General features: G+C 45.4%; 1 protein-coding gene across 3 annotated transcripts in view; it reads left to right on the top strand.

Moving 5' to 3' along the window:
• Positions 1-20,062, top strand: part of CPPED1 (calcineurin like phosphoesterase domain containing 1) — a 200,549-nt gene that overhangs the window by 14,254 nt on the left and 166,233 nt on the right. For all 3 annotated transcript variants that reach the window (XM_044391581.3, XM_057315400.1, XM_026520301.4), the window contains exon 2: positions 4,874-5,092. In XM_044391581.3, the coding sequence (XP_044247516.1) occupies positions 4,874-5,092 (219 nt within the window). The remainder of the gene's footprint in view (positions 1-4,873; positions 5,093-20,062) is intronic.

The following is a 20,062-nucleotide window of genomic DNA, read 5'->3' as shown; positions in this document are numbered from 1 at the left end:
AAAAAATTCGGTTCACTGTGGACATTCTTATTTATAGACGGCTTAGGTGTTTCAGTTCAATACCTGTGTGCTTTATGTTGTATTAACAGTAAGTACCCTATAGACATTACCAGAAGATTTTGTCAAATGTTTCAAAAGATTGTAGTCTTGTTTTGGTATGATGTGGGTCAGAAATGAGGTCTTAAATTAATCAACCTAACTTTATTCTTTAATGCATTCATTCTACAAGTACTTAGTTTATCTCAAAACTTGACTTTGGCCTTATCATAGTCACCAGTTAGGGTCCCTGACTGCATTCTTTTATCAATTTTGGAAATTACCTGGGCTGGATAGAGACAGGGACCTAAAAATGAGTAGGAATATATGCAAAACAAAAATACAACCAAACCAAAAAAGCCATCAGTAGGGAAATATGCAAAACAACAACCAATCCTCCAAGCCATTATTTCAATTTAGGGAAACAAAAATCACTTTGCACCTGTTTCTGATCAAACACGTTCAAGCAGTTCCTTGATGAGTTACAGGTCAGTGCTTCTCAAACTTGGGTTTGTGTACAGATCACATGGGAATCTGTTAAAATGCAGACTGCCTCAGTAGGTGTGGGCTGGGCTTGGGATGCTGCCTCTAGAGCAAGCTCACAGGTGCTGATGCTGATGCTGGTGCTGGTGCAGAGGCCACACCTTGAGGCCTGAGGAGTAGACCCAGCCCTGCTCCTTGCGCCCAGTGCCGCATGCTTCATTGGTGCCCTCCTGTCCTTCGCACTTTCTCCCTCAGCCTCCACTTCCAGCAGTTCTGCTCCTTTCTGGGGGGTTATCAGGCCTTTACCATTTAACCAAGCTGTCCCATAGTTGAGTTCTTTGATAGGAAAATTTAAAAAACCAAACAAAAAAGCTTGCTGGATGCCTAAGTGTCTTTCTTTTTTTCAGTAATAAAAAATGCTCTGATTGTGTATTGGGGTGCTTCAGGAATAGACCTCAGTATTCTGAACTTCTGTGGCTTGAACAGCCAGAACACTGATTTCAAGGAGTCTAAAGAAAGCAGCAGGACTGTGCCAGGGTCAGACAGGTGCTCTGCCCTGCAGGTGATGGCATAGCTTCAAGCTCTCCCCAGCTCTCCTAGATGTCCTCCAATACCTGTGCTCTGCCCTGGGTGTGACTCTGGACTTTGGCCAAATAGTTTAAGGCAAGTGCTGTTAAGCGTTCACTTTCATAATGTTTTGAGGGATGGGGGAGGCATAAATTTACAAAAGATTCCTCCCTCTGCAACTAAGCATTGTAAGTCTGAAATACCCATTATTCAGCCTTGGTGAATATTAAGATGAGACTGAAGACCACAAGCTTCTGTAGCAGAACTTGAAGAGGACCCAGATGCTTTTGAGAAGGCAGAGCTCCAAGTCAGCAAATTGCTCTTATTACATAGATAGGCAGGTGAAATAGTGATATGTGAGCTGTCATGTATTTCAGGTCAAATCTATTTATTTTGTACCGTGTCATCATAAAATAGAGATTCTATCTAAGATTTTACTAAGTAAACAAATAATGATGAAAGATTTATTTTAATGCCTCCAAGGACTATTGACTTTTTGAGACGATGACTATTTGTTGTAGGAAACTATATTCGTTAAAACATCTGCTATAAAAAACTGTTCATAAATTCTGTTTGTTATAGAAGATTGATTTATGCACCAACCTTGGGGTGACGATCACCTCCCTGATCTGGTTCTGATTAATTTATGCAGTTTAAACAGCTCTGCAAACTGCCTCAGAAACAGGAATGTCGCTAAAAACATTCAGTGTAAAAAGGTTATTATTCAAGTAAAATAAATGAATAATGCTAACAATTAATTTTAAAACACAAATTGGACTCTCATTTTTTTTCATGACACCAGCCTTCAACTCTTGAAGACGTCCTGCTAATTTGGTATTTTTAGTGCCTGATCCCTCAGTATCTATTATTACTTTGTAGCAGAGTTCCCTGAAACTTGGCAGCTTGCAACAGCTATCTCACAGTTTCTGTGTGGATCTCAGTGCGCCTGTCAGGACCCTTCTGCTGCAGGGCCTCCCACAGTGTTCAGGCAGTATGTCAGCTGGGGCTGTGGTCTCATCTGATGGCCTGACTGAGGGGGAGTCCTTTTCCAAGTCTGTTCAGTGGTTGTTGGCAGGATTCCACTCCTTTTGGGTTGTTGCATGGAGGGTCTCCACTCTTCACGGGCTGTTGCCTTCATTCCTTATCATGTTGGCCTCTCCAGTAGGTGAGTCACAGCATGGCAGCCTTTTACCTCCGGAGGGAGGGCCCTGAGAGAGAAAGAGTGAGCGAGATGAAAGTCTTGGTCTTTTCTAGCCTAATCTCTCTCTCTCTCTTTAACCATTTTATTGAGGCATGATTTACATGGAAAAAGCTGTATATATTTTAAGTGTACAACCCCATAAGTTTGGGGATAAATAAACACCTGTGAAACCATCAGTGCCATCAAGGTCGTAAACATACCCATCTCTTCCCAAAGTTTCCTGCAACCCCTTTATTATTATTACGACTATGATTATGATTATGTGTTTGGTAAGAACACTTAACATAGATTCTACCTTCTTAGCAAATTTTAAGTATATAGTACAGTATTGTTAGCTGTGGACATTGTGCTGTACGGTAGGTCTCCAGAACTTATCTTGTAGATCTAAAACTCTGTACCCTCTGACCATCACATCTCCCATTTCCCCCTCCTCCCAGCCCCTGGAAACCACCATGCTACTCTCTGCTTCTATGAGTTTGACTATTTTAGAACCTACGTAGAAGTGAGATCAGATAGTATTTGTCTTTCTGTGGCTGGCTTCTGTCACATAGTGGAGTGCCCTGTAGGTCCATCCATGTTCTTTCAAATGGCAGGGTTTCCTTCTTTGTAAGACAGGACAATATTACATTGTACATATATACCACATTTCCATTCATCCATTGAGGTACATTAGATTGTTTCCATATCATGGTGTAGCCTAATGCCTGAAGGGACATCCTGTCACTGTATTCTGCTTGTGAGAATAAAGTCACTAGGTGCAGGCCACACTCAAGGGGAGGGGATTGCACAAGGACGTGAATATCACAATGCAGGGATCTTTGGGACCTTCTTGGAGTCTTTCTGCCATACAAAGTAAGAGCTCCATAAATACGAGTTGGAATCCGTCATCACGCTAGATCCCCGTGCTTAGCAATGAGATGTGTACTCCAGGATTTCATGTCCTCCTTCTTCAGACTGAGTTCAAGTTGGTTGTGATTTGATTAAGCAGCTAACGATCTGAGCTGTGGGTCCAGAATTGGTGGATTAACTTGCATGTACAATTTTTCTATAAAGTATGTGCAGGTAGTTCACACGCTTGCATTTTTAGGTTCTGAAAAAGGAATTGAGAAGGAAAGGGAGTTTTAAAGCCAGAAATCCACTCTAAGATGACAGTAAGCAAGGCATGGTGAGTGGGAGGGTGGTGACAAAATTTAAAAAAGTTAGACTGGCTCCTTGCCGGTGAGATCTCCTTGCCCCGGAGAGCAGGGGCCTCGTCTGTCTAGGTCCAGCCGTGCATCGTCAGCACCACATATGGGGCCTGGCAAAGAGTAGGCTCTCAGTAAATACTTATCGAATCAATGAATGAATTGAGCACACAGACGTGAAATGACTCCAAGGAGCTTTTTGGAAATCATAATATCTTCGTGACTTCCAAAGGAAATGCCACTTACTCAGTTAACATGCAAAATATACTAATTTGTTAAAAAGAAGAAAACAGTCTCACGATTGTGGGGTAGTTTTGTCCCTGCCACTGATGGCTGGTGGCCATTGGGCCAGTCATGTCCCCTCTCTGGGCCTCCGTTCTCTCTGTGGAGAAATGCAGGGGCCATAGATCGGGGATCTTCAGACTGCTCTGACCTCAGATCCCGCTCAGGCAGAGGAGGCTCTGTTTTTCAGCATTGGTCCACCATATAAGAATTTGTTGTCACCGGGGGGCGGGGGGGGAGTCTGACACCCACAGGGCTTCCATGCCCACTCATGGCCATTCCAGCTCTGCAAAAGCAGTTACTGGTTGCAGTCGTTTTGGCTAATAAGGGTAGAGACCTGTGGACCCACAGAGCTTAGGGTCAGCGGAACCAATAGGAAGGGCAAGCCTAATAATTTTGGTGCATGTTATCTAGTGCCCGTTCCAAGAACATAAAGAATTCCCTCTCCCTCCCTTCCCCCTGCTTCCCCCCACCCCCTAGCCTCACACCTCGCTTAAGCCCACATCATGCAGCCTTTGAAATGTTAGCATCAAGTTTTTTTTTTTCTCGTTGACTAACTCATTTCAAGATTTCATTTCTGGCACTGCATTTCCTACCAGATAGCCAGGGCTTCCAAGCTCCAAGTTTTATAATTAAAATTCTGTCACATCCCCCGAAACAGTGCAAATGTGCCATTAAGCCTGGCATAAAAGATTTGAAAGCACTTCACCTAGTAATTTAAATATAATACTTCTGGCAGCTTTCAATTTCTGGTATTTTTAATTCTAATTAAAAAACTATTATTGAACATTAATATCCTCTATACAGCATTGCTGGTGTGCCTCCGCGCTCCATTTTGGCCGGCTAGTTTTAAACAAACAGCTTGGCTGCGTGGCTGTTGCGGCCCACGTGGTCTTTCCTGGCCTTTGGGAATCACCAGGTCCCAGGCATAATTAGTATAAATCAAAATCCTCTAGACTATGACAGGAAAATGGTATGTTTGAACAGCAGCTTATTAAAATGACCTACTTAATTTAAGAAAAATATTGTATCCACTTGCACAATAACCTGGATGCTTTCCCTGACAGATTTTATAATATTTCTTTCCTCTCCTTTTTTTTCCCCTCGTTGTTTTTATAAGAAAAGGAAAGGGAATGGAAAGGCCCATTCTACTTCATCCAAGGCGCAGACCCACAGTTTGGACTAATGAAGGCCTGGTCCACTGGGGACAGTGACAGCGGTGGTGACGAGTGGGGCGAGGAGATCCGTCTAACTGAGCAAGCTGTTGAGGCCATCAACAAGTTGAAGCCCAAACCCAGGTTCTTTGTTCTTTGTGGGGACCTCATCCATGCCATGCCAGGTAAGACTTGCCCTGTTGATGTGACCTTCTCTTCTCCCAGTCATGACTGCATTTGGGCAGGAAAAAAAAAAAAAAAGGATTTCTTTTAAAAGATGTCTTTATTCGGTAATGGCCCATTCCTTTTCTCCATGGTTGTTGGAGTATCCTTGAGCATCAGAAAATGCATGCTCATTTTATATTTAGAATTTGGCGAGATTAATCACAGTAATTAGGCAGAGCTACAGTTCTGATGATCTGAACTTACTCTGAAAAATGGAACAGACTCCCACGTGTCACCTTTATTTCCAGGGGACAAACTTGAACTGCTTCCATATACCATATCCATAAGTGTAATCTTCTCTTATTTTCTCTCTTCTTACACTTTAATTTCTCCTGTATTTGTGCTTTTTCATTTGCAAGTGACAGAAATCTGAGTTAAACTGAATTACATTTTTTAATGAAAGGTGCATGTTCCTTTATGGGACTGTAAAGTCCAGGGGCAAATCTGGGCTTCAGGTATGACTGGATCCAGAGGCTCAGAGGTTGTTATCAGGACTTGGTCCTTGCTCAGCCCTGCTTTCCTGTGGGTTGACTTCATTCTTATGTAGGCTCTCCCTCTAGGTAGTGGCTCCTGGGAGCTCCAGGTTTACATCCTTCTCACAGAAACCACAATAGAAAGAAAATGCCTTATTCTTGGTGGTCCGATCAAAGTCCCCAACCGACACCTGTCTGGCTCACGTGGCCCCTTGAAGCCAGGGTGTGGGGTCGTCTCCACTGCAGCAATGTGGTCTGAAGAGCAGGATGACTCCGCTCAAAACAAGAGAGATCAAATGTAAAAGTAACAGATGCCTTCTAGAACTCTCTTGCGTTTTTTTTTCCCTCCTCTGATACCTTCTTCCCCAGGCAAGAGTAAAGCCCAGGGAGCAAGTATAAGCAGGTGGGACTGTGCCTGCCCATCAGAGAGGTGGAGTAGACCCCCACGGCCACCCTTAATGGAACAGCGGCCTCTGCCTTTGGAGCAGCAGTGGGCCTGAAGACCATTGCAGAAAACACCATAGTGGCCATGCAGGTTTGCTTTGGCTAATACTATCCTGTAAACCTGGGCTCTGAATCCTGTGATTCCCAGTGCCTTTGGAAGCTGAGGCACTCTGTCGTTAAGAGGGGGCGCATTCACTCTTTCCCCTCAAGGTTCACTTGTCTGGCAGCCTACCTCTGCAGAGAAATCCCAAAATGAAGATGTAAGAATGGGAAAGGGGCTGCCCAGCATCGCTCTCCCCAAAGTCCAGTGAGTATAATGAGCAGGAGGAACCCTCAGACCTGCCCTCGTTCTCTGTTTCTATGTATTTAACGCAAAGTCACGAATGTGGACATGCCCATGTCATTCATTGGGAGAACCCGGGGTGGTCATCCCCAGAGAACCTGTCCTGCTGTTGGGCTTATACAAAAGCAGCAAGGTGGGGAGGAAGGAAAATAAGGCAGTGGACAGAGACCCAGCTCCACACCTGCCACTGATGTGCTGGGTAAACTTGGACAGGCTCCTTCCCTTCTCAGAGCCTCTGTTTCTGAGCCAAGAGCCCATTGATGCAGTTAGCATTTAAAACCTCAATGGCCTGGGGCTTCACAATGAAGGGTCAGACAGCTCTGTCTCTCTCTGCAGGTGGTGGACATCTCAGCAGCTTAGTAGAGAAGCACCTTCACAGGATGGTGCTGAGTTTCGTTTTGTAGAGAGGTAAAATCTTAGCTGCGTGTGAACTGGGCCATCCTTGGTGACCCTCAACCGAGGATTTCCTGGTGCTGATACTGTACATTGCTACAGTGACCACAAAATGCCCGGGTTTCTAAAGGAGTTGGAAATCACAGCAGGACTCGGAGTCTTGGTTTATCAGGTAAAGCCAAGGTAATATACTAGTTGACCAGGTTAATACTGCTTCCAAATGGTCTGATTTGCTGTTAGCTAGGTTCTTTGGAATCATTTGGCCTACTATGCATGGTAGCATCAGCTGGATCTCTCACTCTGGACCATCCAGTGAGCAAACTTCTGCTTTTATTGGACACTTGAAGGTCAGATTCCAGTTTTACCATTTTTTTGTCTAGTGGCTTCTTTTCTTTGAAAACAGAAATGTAGGGGCACCTGGGTGGCTCAGTCAGTTAAGCGTTTGCCTTCGGCTCAGGGCATGATCCCAGGGTCCTGGAATCGAGCCCCTCATCGGGCTCCTTGCTCAGCGGGGAGCCTGCTTCTCCCTCTTCTGTTCCCCTGCTTGTGCACTCTCTCTTTCTGTCAAATAAATAGATGAAATCTTAAAAAAAAAAAAAAAGAAAGCAGAAATGTTATAGGACTCACTAAAATTATATAACATGTTTTCGTAGATGTTTACCGACTCATTCTGAATTATGTTAATGTATTCAGTCATATTTCAAAATAAGATTTAAAATGAAAGCTCTCTATGTAATTTCATTGCTTCTTGAATAAAATATACTGAGCATAGTAAATTAAAAGATATGGTTTTTATGATCAGCTTTTTCCATTGGTCAGAAGACCTCGTAAATGTGAACCGGCAATCTTTTGAACACATAATTTTATATTCAGTGTGACCCGAGCAGAATTCACATCTGTTCTGAAGAGCTGGACTGTTTTGTGGGGTTGTAACTGAGCCAGTGGAAGGACTGTAACTATTTTGAATATTGTGGTCTGAGATTAAACAGAATGTTTTAAAGCTAGTTACCATTTTTTAATATGCAATTAGTGGCTTCCTCCTCATTTAGCTCATACGCAGGGGCAGACACTAGAAAAGTAATTATTTGCTTTGACTGCTTAGCACATTGTTAATTATCAGATGCATGTATTAATAGGCAAATAAAATCAGAAAGCATACTTTTAATTCTACCATAAATAATATCCTAGGCCAAGTAGTTTTAAGTTCAAACTGGAGAAAAAAGAACTTTATGAATAATGCTCTTTCTAGTGAAAGCCATAACGGCACTTTTCCGTTATACATATTCATCACAATATTTGTTCATCTGCAAATACTTACCGTGTGCCCACTGAGTGCCAGTTAAAGCCCTAGGTGCTGTGGGTGTGATGGTTGGAAGTAAAAGGGCGGCCCTTCCGTGGCGCTTAGAGTCTGGTAAGGGAAGTGCAAAACCAGGGGATGGTGAGGGGCCCTCCTGGTACCACGGCCTTCAGGGAAAGCCCGGGAAATGCAGGACCAAGTCTAGTTAGTTTTGAAACACGTGTTTTCATTCTGAGGATGTCTTTTTGGTTACCTTAGTTTTTTGTTTTTGTTTTTTTAATTTTATAAAGCTTCTCTATGGGATAAACCACATTATAAATAGCAAGTGGAGATTCGTACAAATATTGAGACCCTTGATTTTCAGTCCTTCACGCTGAAGCACAGGGTGGCTGTTCAGTCGCCCTGATGTGGAGCCATTGACCCACTGGTACTGTCCCCAGGAACCTTTTGAGTTTTCAGCAGGTCACGTGAGGGCTTGACAGAGCAGAATGTGGCGATGCAGTTCGAGTACAAGAGTTCCTTTCAGGCCGTAGAATGGTTCATTATTAATGTGCATGTCTGGCCCGTTGATTAAAAATTGCCACAACCAAACAAAACAGAGAGTGCGGAACAAATTTTTCCCTGGATATAAAGGCTCCTTGAAGAGCTCTTTGTGTGTTGACCTCTTCTTAGGCAACTATTATGTGATTTCATTTCAGTTCATGATTCAGCCTCCGGAAGTCCTCCGTTACGTGAAGCGAGGCAAGCCCGAGTTAGCATTATTCCAGTGGATGGTGTATGAGTATCCCACAGCTGCTGTAACAAACTGCTACAAACCTCGTGGCTTAAGACAAACATAGATTTATTCTCCTACGGTCTTGGAGGTCAGAAGTCTGGAGTGGGTGTGCAGGGTTGCCTTCCTTCTAGAAGGTCCAGCTCCTAGAGGCTGCCCACGTTTCTTAGGCCATGGCCTCTTCCTCCCATCTTCAAAGCCAAGAGCACAGCATCTTCTCTCTCCTCTGACCTTTGATTCATCTTCTCATATTCCTTCTATCAAACCTACCCTCCTGCTTCTTTCGTATGAACACCCTTGTGATTATTGGCCCCTGCAGATAATCCAGGGTAACCTCTCCATCTCAAGATCTCTAACTTTATCACATCTGCAAATTCCCTTTTTACCACGTAAGAGAACACAGTCACAGATTCAGGGGACTGGGGTGAGGACATCTTTGGGGGCTGTTTTCAGCCTACCGGAGATGGCATGGGATGCAGTTCAGGGGGTATATCTGCCAGGACCGGTGCAGCTAGCTCGCCTCCTCCCTGGAGACGTGAAAAGAGGGTGTCGTTGTCATTTCCCTTTTAACGGATGCTGGAAACTGGCTCAGGGCTGTTACGTACTTTTCCCGGGGTCAGTCAGCTGGTAAGTGGGGGAGTCAGGATCTAACTCGGGTCCAGCTGTTTTCAAATCTCACGTACTTCACACTGCAGCCTCCCGACTGAAAGGGTGGGCCCTCCAGAGCAGCCGTGGAGAGCCCGTTCGAAATGTAGAATTTCTGCAACACCCAGATGTGATGAGACAGAATCAGCATTTTAATGAGATCCCCAGATGAACTTGGGGATAGTCAAGTGTGAGAAGCTCTTGCTAGACAGAAATGTACCAGGCCCTGTGTTATTTGCATTAGGTACCGTTTTTGTGTGTACACTAGTCGTTTGTGGACATTCCCTTCACCTGTTAAGGATAATGGTGCTTAACAAGGGAACTGTTAATACTTTAGACTTACCATGCTCAGCTGTCAAAGGGAAGTGTTTTAGGCTTGTGGCTTTTATTTTGCTTTCTTTATTTTTTGTAAAGATTTTATATATTCATTAGAGAGAGAGAGCGTGCACGAGCAGCAGGGAGAGGCAGAGGGAGAAGCAGACTTCCTGCCAAGCTGGGAGCCCCATGTGGGGCTCAGTCCCAGGGCCTAGAGATTATGACCCAAGCCAAAGGTAGATGCTTAACCATCAGAGCCACCCAAGTGCCCCTTATTTTGCTTTCAAAACAACAGTTTGAACAAGTAAAGTGGAGTGACCTCTGTCATGCAGAGTCAAAACAGAACTTGTCCAGAATGTTCAAGAAAACAATCACACATGCGTGCTTTTAGGTGGAATGGTTGGGGAGAGCTAGAACTGGTTCTTTGATTTGGGTCAGGGCCATGTGCATAATCCCTCATCTGCTATTCCAAAATCCAAAAAACTCTGAAAGCTAAGTTTCTCTCGAGTTTGAAAACTAACTCAGTTGGCAGCAAAACTGACCTGAACTGACACAAGGCTATTTATAGTCTCCCTTTATTCCTACTTAGTGAGAATATTCATCTCTTTTGCCAGTGAAATCCTGCTGTGTTCCGTAATGGGATGTCGCCTGAGACCCAGCTCCGGGTGCCATTTAATATATGCTCCGAGCCCAGTACTGCTGTTTTCAAGTTTGAAAAACTCCAAGTTTCAAAGCAGATCTGGTCCCTCGGCTTTGGGATAAGAACATATGAATCTTTCAGTGTTAATAATTTTGGATTTATGGATGAAGGAGCCCTTCATCACTAGAAGCAGAAGACTTTTCCCTTCCTCTGATAGAACTTTCTCCTGAGGTAACATATGCATACCAGTGCACAGGAACCACATTTTACTTCCAAAGTTCGAAGGAGAGGATATATGTACGAAGGTGATGTTTGCTATAGATAAATGCAGAATAATCCACTTAGGTGGAAAAGTCTTAGCTTCAGGCAGAAAAGGGCTGGGCATCTGCAGATACGGCTGTCAAGGGCTGGAAAGTAAAGGAATCAGCGGCATGGTGGTTAGGAACTGGGAGATGCTATGGGAATGTGAAGTGGAATTACTAGTAAACAAGTTTGTGGCTCTTTGAAAAGACCCGATGAAACCTGAAACGTCCTATTTCATCTAGTTTGGTAGCCCTTTGCCTTAAATTAGGTATGAACGGCTGGGCCACGGTCCAGATAGGAGTAGCCATGGCCAAATGACCATTAAGATGCCTTCCCACTTGTTGATTTTTCGTTCTAGGATGAAGGGATAGAATTGGGAAGTGAAGCCATATCGAGCAAAGATGGAGTGCTTTGGTGCGCTGGGCTTCAGGCAAAGAATAAGTCACTTGTCCTTCCAGCGTTCACATAATCCAGGAGGGCTGGTGTTCGTTTTCCCCCAGCTGGGTAGGCACCAAACGCAGGAACGTGATTCTGGTACAAGACGGACTATGATAAGCAAAGCCTCAGAGGAATTGAAAAACAAAGCCAGGATTAAGGCTGTGGCAAAGAAAAGGCCTTATCTCATCCCTGCAACCTCTACAAGTTCACCTTCCTCTGAGCTTAATTCAAGTTCCTCCAGGGCAGTGGGGGCTGTGCTCGTACTGGTGCGTCTTTTCATCCGGTGCCCGACTCTGTTGGGCAGGGGAAAGGTGTGCCCTGAATGCAGGTCCGATGAATCACTCTGTGTTTCCCACGATGTGTAGCGAGTGGCCTGTGGAAGGGAGGCAACCAGCACACATTTCTGGATTCAGTGAACAACCAGTTCATTTATTTACTTACTGAGTGCTTGCTTGGTGCCTGGCCGTGTTCTGGGTGCTTGTGCTCCATCAGTGAATAAAACAGACAAAAGTCCTTGCTTGGCCTAGAAGAAAGAAACCTGGACACATGGAGCCGGGACATTGTCTTTTATGTGTCCGTGTGTGTCATTCTGATCTTTTGTAGTAGTCAAACCTCTGTAGATAGGGATTGATTTTATTATTATTTTATTAGATTTTTATTTTATTTTATTTTATTTTTTTAAAGATTTTATTTATTTATTTGACAGAGATAGAGACAGCCAGCGAGAGAGGGAACACAAGCATGGGGAGTGGGAGAGGAAGAAGCAGGCTCATAGCGGAGGAGCCTGATGTGGGGCTCGATCCCAGAACGCCGGGATCACGCCCTGAGCCGAAGGCAGACACTTAACCGCTGTGCCACCCAGGCGCCCCTATTTTATTAGATTTTTAAATTACATAAATAATATGTCAATATATCCCCTTTGTAAAGATTTAGAATCGACATCTAGAATAAACTGTGTGACCTCACCCAGGTCCTTCCCTTGGGGTCACCCCATATGTGAGCAGCCGTGTCTCATCAGTGTCATTATTCTGTGCACATTGTCCTGTGACTGACTTTTCCCCCTTCCATGTACCTGGACAGTCCTTTTATGTCGATACACAGAGGTTTACGCCAGGCTTTCAGTAAGTGCATTGCGTTCCGTGGATTAGATCTCAGCGGTGAACCCTCTCCCCTGGCATAACGAGGAGTGATCATCCCCTCGTGTCGGAGCTGATCTAAGCAATGCCGCTCTCAGACATTCTCGTGTACACTGGTCAGTTTTTCTTGAAGCCGATGGGTTGTCTGGGTTTGGGATCTGCTCTGGTCACTTTGTTGTGTGGTTCCCCGGGGCACATCTCTCAGGGATTGACCCACACTTCCACACTCTCCCTTTTGTGCCACCAGCGACTCAGTCCCTGTCGTACAAGTGAGGAGTGTCTGCACTGCCCACCACACCATAGCTACTCAGAAAGGTGCCATTGAACAGAAGCCCTCTTGTCCCTATCACAGTAGGATTTGTTGCTGGTTTTGTTTTTATTTTCTTTAAAAAAGCTCAGTTAGGGCGCCTGGGTGGGTCAGCGGTTGAACGTCCACCTTTGGCTCAGGTCATGATTCCAGGGTCCTGGGATCAAGCCCCACGTCGGGCTCCCTGCTTGGCAGGGAGTCTGCTTCTCCCTTTCTCTCTCCCTCTGTCTCTCCCCCTGCTCGTGCTTGCACTCAATCTCTCTCTCTCTTAAATAAATAAATAAATAAATAAATAGCTCAGTTAATGTGAGTTCATTTCCTCACCTGTGTGATTCGTTAGCCTTGAGTTTTTTAAGTGCTTACTCCAGGCTCCAAGAAATGCCAAGATTTGAAGGCACTTTACCATACAGCTTAACCTGCAGAAGCATGAAAGGGGTGACGTACATGCTGGGAAGTGACGTGCCTGGGCTCAGATATCACCCGGCCCTGGGATGGGCAGGGCTGTGAGCCTCAGCTCCCGGCAGCTTGCGTGTGGCTGAATGCTGAGCAGCGGTAACCCGCAGCAATCAGCCGGCCCCATGGCTCCTTAGATCCTCCACATCCATTAGAAGCCTGTTAAAGCTTCCAGGCAATCAGCAACAATACCTTCCTTCTGCCAAGGCTGATTGAAAGTGGTTTGAACTAATTTACCTAATATTACTAATTAGGGAGCTTGGAGCATTACTTGAAAAGTTGTTTCTGATTAGGTGTGTGATCAGAAGCAGCGTTGTTGGCAGCCGTGATCGTCCCCTCCGCCCCCGCCCCCAGCCCCCCAGCACTTGCCACATGGTGTCTTGGCAGAGGGACTGTGCTCGCTGCTGGCTGTGTCAGCGCTTTGTCCCCAGTCAGGGCATCTTAACCTGTTTTGTGCCTTGGACCCCTTTGGCAGGTTGGCCAACCACCTCTGGACCACCTCTCAGAATAATGTTTTTAAATGTATAAAATGAAATGCATACGATTTCAAAGGAAACCAAGCATATTGAAATATACTTATCAAAATATTTTTAAATTATTTGATAGGGTAAAATACATACTTCTTTGTTGATCTATTATACAGCACAGCCTAACAGCAGGGCTAATCACTACCGTAATTTCAAAGTGGTGCTGGGCTTAAACAGTATCTTGAGGGATCTGCAACAACTGTAATGGGATATGAAAAGTCCTTGTGGTTTCTGTTGGTGACACAGTCACAGGAGCCTTAATAATACCTCTGTGATTTTCCGCTTAATAGGAGGAAATGCTAAATAACAGAGGTGAGTGAGATTGTAGTGTTTCCCACGTGGGAGGTGCACAGGTCCCCATGGCCCCAGATGAAGAGCCCTTCTCCGTGCGCACGTATGGACGTACTCTCGTTTGCCCTTCGGAGCTGTCCCGTCCTAGTCAACATGTGGATATTATAATTGACCAAAGTATAAACTCTACAGTTATTTCGAGGCTGAAAGCCTTCTTAGTTGTGGTGAGGAAAATGTGGATGTTTGATTATTTAGGGAAAAGAAATGGCTGGAGCTGGGTATCAGAAGCTAGCGAGCAACTGCCTTTTGATTAAGGAAAAACAACAACAAAAAAACCCTTTCTGTATTCCTTCTCTCTGGTTTCCAGTGTTTGGATCAAAAACTGATCATTTTTTGGTTCATTTGTTCCATGAAGCGTTTGAGAGGGCTTAAAATAAACAGAAGCACACAATAAAAAATCAAAGTAAGAATGACCAATCAGGACCAAAGAAAATATAAGTTCATTTATGAAGTCAAGACCCAAGGGAGGGGCTGAAACAAATAGGCAGGTCTTAAGGGCCACTGTGCTTGATAAGATGGTAGATTAGCCAGAGAGAAAAAAAACAGTTGTCAAAGAAACAAAATCAAACCCATAGAGGAGTTTGAAAGAAAGTTTTTATAAGGATTTCTTTCTGGGGCACTAAGTAATATAATGTCTGACAGGGGGATGTCTGGAGTCCGGTTTCTTGCCCCAGGTGTGAAGTCGGTGAATAGGCTTCATCTAGCCGCTGAGCCCTGGCAAACTGGGCAGAAGCCAGTGTATGCATGGATCCTTGGGGAGTGGAGTCGGGAGGTCTGTAGCTTTCATCAGATCCTTCCAGGGCTCCCTGACTCAAGCGGAGGATAAGGAACTTAGGACCTCAGTGCAACTTCTCTAGACGTCCATCTGAGGACACTTTCCCTCGGGGTCAGCCGAGATCATAGACGCCATCAGGCCAGGCACCTGTCCCGGTCTGCTCGCAAGCCCACTTCCACCCTCTGCCCCGTGCTGGGGGTTTTCCGGGGACGGCGGAGGGACGCTGCAGAAACATGCGGCATTCCCTGGCAAACTGATATCGTAGAGACAAAGCCAGTGTCTTTCTAGCTTGTGCCTCGCTGATTGGGGTATTTATATCTTCCCTTTCATTGTTTTTTGCTCTAAACACTCATTTCCTGGAATTGGGACATTTCACCTCTTTGATGGGCCTATTTTCTGCAACTAAATGAAATACTAAAAAGGAACATGATCCCAAAAGAGTTCAATTATCAGGTAATTGGGCAACTGATTAGAATGTGAAATGAAAAAAATAATGAGAGACTGGAAACGTGGCACGTTTCAGTGCCAGACTGCTGAGGGGACCTATTTTGTAACCCTCAGAATTTAGAAACTCACCTGCATGTCTGGAATTCTAGATTGTTGAATATTTATATTCAGCTGTAGCTCCTGAATACTTTATTGGAAAACCATGGTAAGTTCTTTTCAATATGTATTATTTCGGTTGTATAAAAAATTTACTATTCCTTCCTTCCTTTATGTATTATTTGGACAAAATACTGCTGCCATAATCCGTAAATATTCTTGTGAAGAAATTTTGTACTGATCTGTAAAGTAGCAACTCTAGAAATTCCACGTGGATAGTATACCTTACTTCTTCTTTTTTTTTTTTTTTGGTCAAAAACACATTAAAGCACGTTCCATATCCTACCAACGCCGCCGATTATGTCAAACGTTTTATTAATTGCATCCTACGTTGGCTTAGAGTACATATTCAACAGTGAGTTGCGGTGAATGTCTGGGAACAGCCAGTGTAGTAAGCCGTAGCTGTTAGATGCAAAATTAAATGAATTTTGTCTAATCACATGTATAATTTAAAAAGCGGTGGAACCTGATTAAACTTGATCTGTTGGCAGTGTGGTGCCGGATCACTACCTGAGTAATGCTTAGGCTTGCAAAGTCGTAGATCAATGAATTTGCATACCTCCATTAATTAGGAAAAGATAATGGAAAGGATTCGAGATGGAAAGGATTATAGCTCTGTAAATTCTCTGGCACTAGATGAAACTAAATGTTTTTAATTGAAGGAATAAATCATTTTCTTTAAGTCCCACTCAAGGCTCCTGTGCCACGGAGTCCCCAGTCCTGGTACATCCAGGGGGTCCCGAAGCAGCATCCTGCTGCTCCTTGGGTCTGTTCCGGCCTGGACTGTCGGCTGTCAAAGTCAGGTCATTCGACTGTAGTTCGTGGACCCATTTGTCCCATCAGTCACAGCGGAGGAGTATGGGGGCCTGTGTAGGTACCCCGTGCAGCTCAGCAAGAAAGAGGCCCGGTGCCTGTCCTCGGGAGGCATCCAGGCTGGTCAAGGTGAGAGGCCACACAAAAGGAACCATCTGGGGGCCTTAGTGAGTGAAGCTGTTCCGTGAGGGAGGGCGGTGCGCAGCCCTGGGCTGACGCGCGGGGTCAGAGCAGCTTCCGCAAAATTGGAGGGGTCTGGGGTGGCCCCACCATGCACCATGCACATGGTCCCAACAATCAGATCAAATCCAACAGTGTCAGAAGGTATACAGAAAAAAGCCTGCCTTCCTGCCCCACTACTTCTCCTCAGAGAAAACCAGTCATCAGTTTTTCATGAAAAATGATAGAACGTTGTCACGCTCTGTACGCTTGCACGTGTAGCATTTTGTGAAAAAGCAGAATGGGAGCCAAAAAGACCCAACACTCATTTCTGTCCTTTCTGGTGTCTTCCACAGCAGCACGTATAGGCACCCGTCGCTGTTGTTCACGCACGAGATAGAGTGCATGTCACCGGTCATCTGTCCCCAGCCAGTGGACATTTGGTCGTGTCCCCCGTTCTGTCACGACCAGTACTTAGGGCCCCTGCTCGAACCCGCACCTCTGTGCACGTGTGCTGCCGTGAGGAGTATGGCTATGAAGTCAGCTTGCTGAAACTCACGTCCCGGGTCCCCTGTCTCCCGGCCAGATAACCGTGGGCGAGTTACCTCTCTGTGCGGCTGAGTTTCCAGATAATCATGGTACTCCTCATAAAACTTTAAAAAGTGCTTAGACGGCTGTCTGGAATTTAATACCGTACAATAATCACAATTACTTCTACTAGTTGGGTTTTTTAAATGAGAGCTTTTTATTGAGATGTAACTCGCATACCATATAACTCACCCATTAAAAGTGGACAGTTCGGTGGTTTCATTATGTTCACAGAGTTGTGCAGCCATCGCCACCAGCTGTTTCAGAGCATTTCTGTCCCCCCCCCCCACAAGAAGAAGCTTTGTACCCATGAGCGGTCATTTCCTGTTCCCTTCCAGCCCCTCCTCACCCCCAGCCCTGTGCAACCCACCAGCGCCCTTTGTGTCTCCACGGGTTTGGCTGTTCCGGACGTTTCCTGTGAATGGCGGCTTTCACTAAGCATCGTGCTTTCAGGGTTCCCTCACGTCATAGCAGGTGTCAGCGCTCCATTCCTTTTCACGTCCAGGTAATGTTCCACGGCATGGATCTACCACATTTTATTTATCTACTCTTTGTTGTTTGTCTGTGAGATAAGTTCCTAGAAGTAGGTTGTTGAATCAAATGGTAATACTAAGAAAAGTGGGAATTGGGCCTTTGTCCTAGTATGTGGTATAACTAGTCCATTTTGGTATTTTTTATCCTCTTACTAAATAATATTCCTAGTGGCCCAAAAGATCAAGTTTACTGTCGTCTGTGTCTGAGCCCCACCTCACCTCCCAAAAAAGTAAAAATAAAAGAGAGGGTGTTTGTAATGTGGAAATGAAAGTCCAGGGCACTCAACACAAGGGAGATGGTGGAGAGTGGCCCAGCTCCCTGACTCAGGTCCCCCCGTTTGCCATGTGGAATGGATGAGAATTGATCTGTTTATTGTAAGACTCTGACTCTTCTCCACAGTTTTCATTAAGGAAATTTTGGTCTGGAAATGAAACCCAAACTTTTAGAAACTAAATAGCAAGTTCGCTAAGTTGATTGAGTTGCTGGTATCTGTAGCTTTCTTTTTTCTTTTTTCTTTTTTCTTTTTTCTTTTCTTTTCTCTTTTTTAAGTAGTCATTTCAAAAATGGTCTTTCCTGATTCATTCCGTGTCATTAGGTAGACCAAAGTGACCACAGAAATTGGGAAGTGCTCGTACTCAGGGTGGTGGGGAGCCACAAGGTGGCTGGGTTATTATGGGATCATGTGTTCTTATCCCCTCTTCCAGATGAGCAGACTGTCAGGTCTGACAGCTTTCCCAGCACCGCCCAGCTGCTGTGGGATGCTGTGGCTGAGCCCAGGTCTCAAACTCAAGGGCAGGCTCCTTTTCCTGGACCCTTGCAGGACACAGACATCCTAGAGTCAGTCCTTCTATCTGCCGCCCTCCAATGGGCCAAGGCTGCATAAAAACTTGGGGAAAAGGGTGAAGGTGGGTGGGGGACAAGTGTTCCCGACTTGAGTTTGATAACAGCCACGCCTACGTGCTCTTTTGGATCTAAACCTGCAAAATACAAAACCATCTGTCTCTACGTCCATATAAGCGCGAGGCCCTGCAGGTGTTTGCAGGCAGAAACTCGTGTGGTCTAGTTGCCTCTTAGGCCGTCCTGCCAGCCCTGGGCTACATCAATGTTACCAGCTTTAGGTTAATAGGATGATACTGTCATGGGAGTTGCTTTTCTTTGTTTAATAGACCAGGGCAGCAGTACTCAAAGATGTCACATTTTAAAATTTCACTTATCGGTAAATTAAAAATGGTCCCCAGAGTCCATAACCCAGGGACCTCCAAACCCTTGGCACATGCTGTGGGAGATTTGCAGCAATTCTGAACAGAAGACAGCTTGCTTATTCCCAGTGACCGGGCCTGCTGACAGCCCGCTCCGGGACGACTGGGCCCCCAGCAGCAGAAAAAAAATCAACCATATCATTAGAGCAGCCCCTAGACTCACCAAAGATGAATGTGACCATCTTCTTCAAAATCTTAGCATCACCACGTTAAACTCTCTGTTCTGAGACACGTAAAGGTTTTTCTACCTGTGAAGGGCAAACTTAACAATCCGTTATTTAGAAAAGACAGAACCAGATGCTTTCAGTGGGTGTTTAGGCTTGGCCTCCCAGTACCTTTGAGGGACGTAGAAACAACCTGCTGGGATTGAAGCCAGATGCCCAGAAGCCCTGATGCTCTTTCCAGCTTCCCATGCAGCTAGGACTCAGGCATGTGACCCGGTTTCAACCACTCAGACTCCCCTCAAGTGGATTTTGAACCTTCAGCCATAGGCACAGAAGAGGCAGGATCTGTCCTGGTGAGGGGTTGGCAGCCACACCCACTTCCCAGGAGCAACAGTGGTCAGGGCCCTAATGTGACTAGCATCCAGCATGGCCGTCGGCAGTGTCACCGGGCAGGCCGGGGTTGAGGGTGCACCCAGGCCAGTGTTTCTCCCTGGAAGCATTTTGCATGTGATTTGAGGTGCTGCTTCTACTGTCTTAGCCTTGAAACCCAGGTCTCCAGCTTTCTTTGATTCGTAGCGACCTGATACCCTTTAGTAAATTGCTTCTCTGCTTAAACTAGCCAGAATCACTTGTTTGTATCAAAGAGCCTGACCAATGGAAGCTTGCACATCACTTCTTTTCTGTGCTTCCCAATGACTCACCCGTCCCCAGGCCAGTTTCACTCTGTGCTTCTCCCCGGGTATCTGCCTAGTTGTTCCACTCACACCTCACCTTCATCATGGGAAAACCAGACTTGCTGTCCTTAGAGCTTCCTTTCCTTTTGGTGATATCTCATTGTTCCTTCAGTCATAAGGATGTGAGCTTGGATTCATTCTTGAACCATCTTTCCTCCCCACCCAACTCCTACCCAGTGCGGCCCATTCTCCCTATAACCTTGACTCCCCTCTGTCTTATTAGCCCCAGATGCTCATGCCAGGACTTTTGCAGCTGCCTGATTGAACTCCCTAGAACAGTGTGGCCCCTCATCACATTGTCCCTTCCACTGGCCACCTGGTCTCGTCGTCTACCTCCACCATGTCATGGACTTAGCCCATCACCCGTGTGCTGTACTTACTACACATGGCCTGCGTTCTGCACTCCTCCGTGCATCCCATCCTGCAGTGTGACTTTGCAGCTCTTCCCCTTGGGAGATGGAGTG

This window comes from Ursus arctos, unplaced genomic scaffold, assembly GCF_023065955.2.
Source record: "Ursus arctos isolate Adak ecotype North America unplaced genomic scaffold, UrsArc2.0 scaffold_2, whole genome shotgun sequence".
NCBI classification, from domain to species: Eukaryota; Metazoa; Chordata; class Mammalia; order Carnivora; family Ursidae; genus Ursus; species Ursus arctos.
This window is presented reverse-complemented; position numbering and strand designations above follow the sequence as displayed.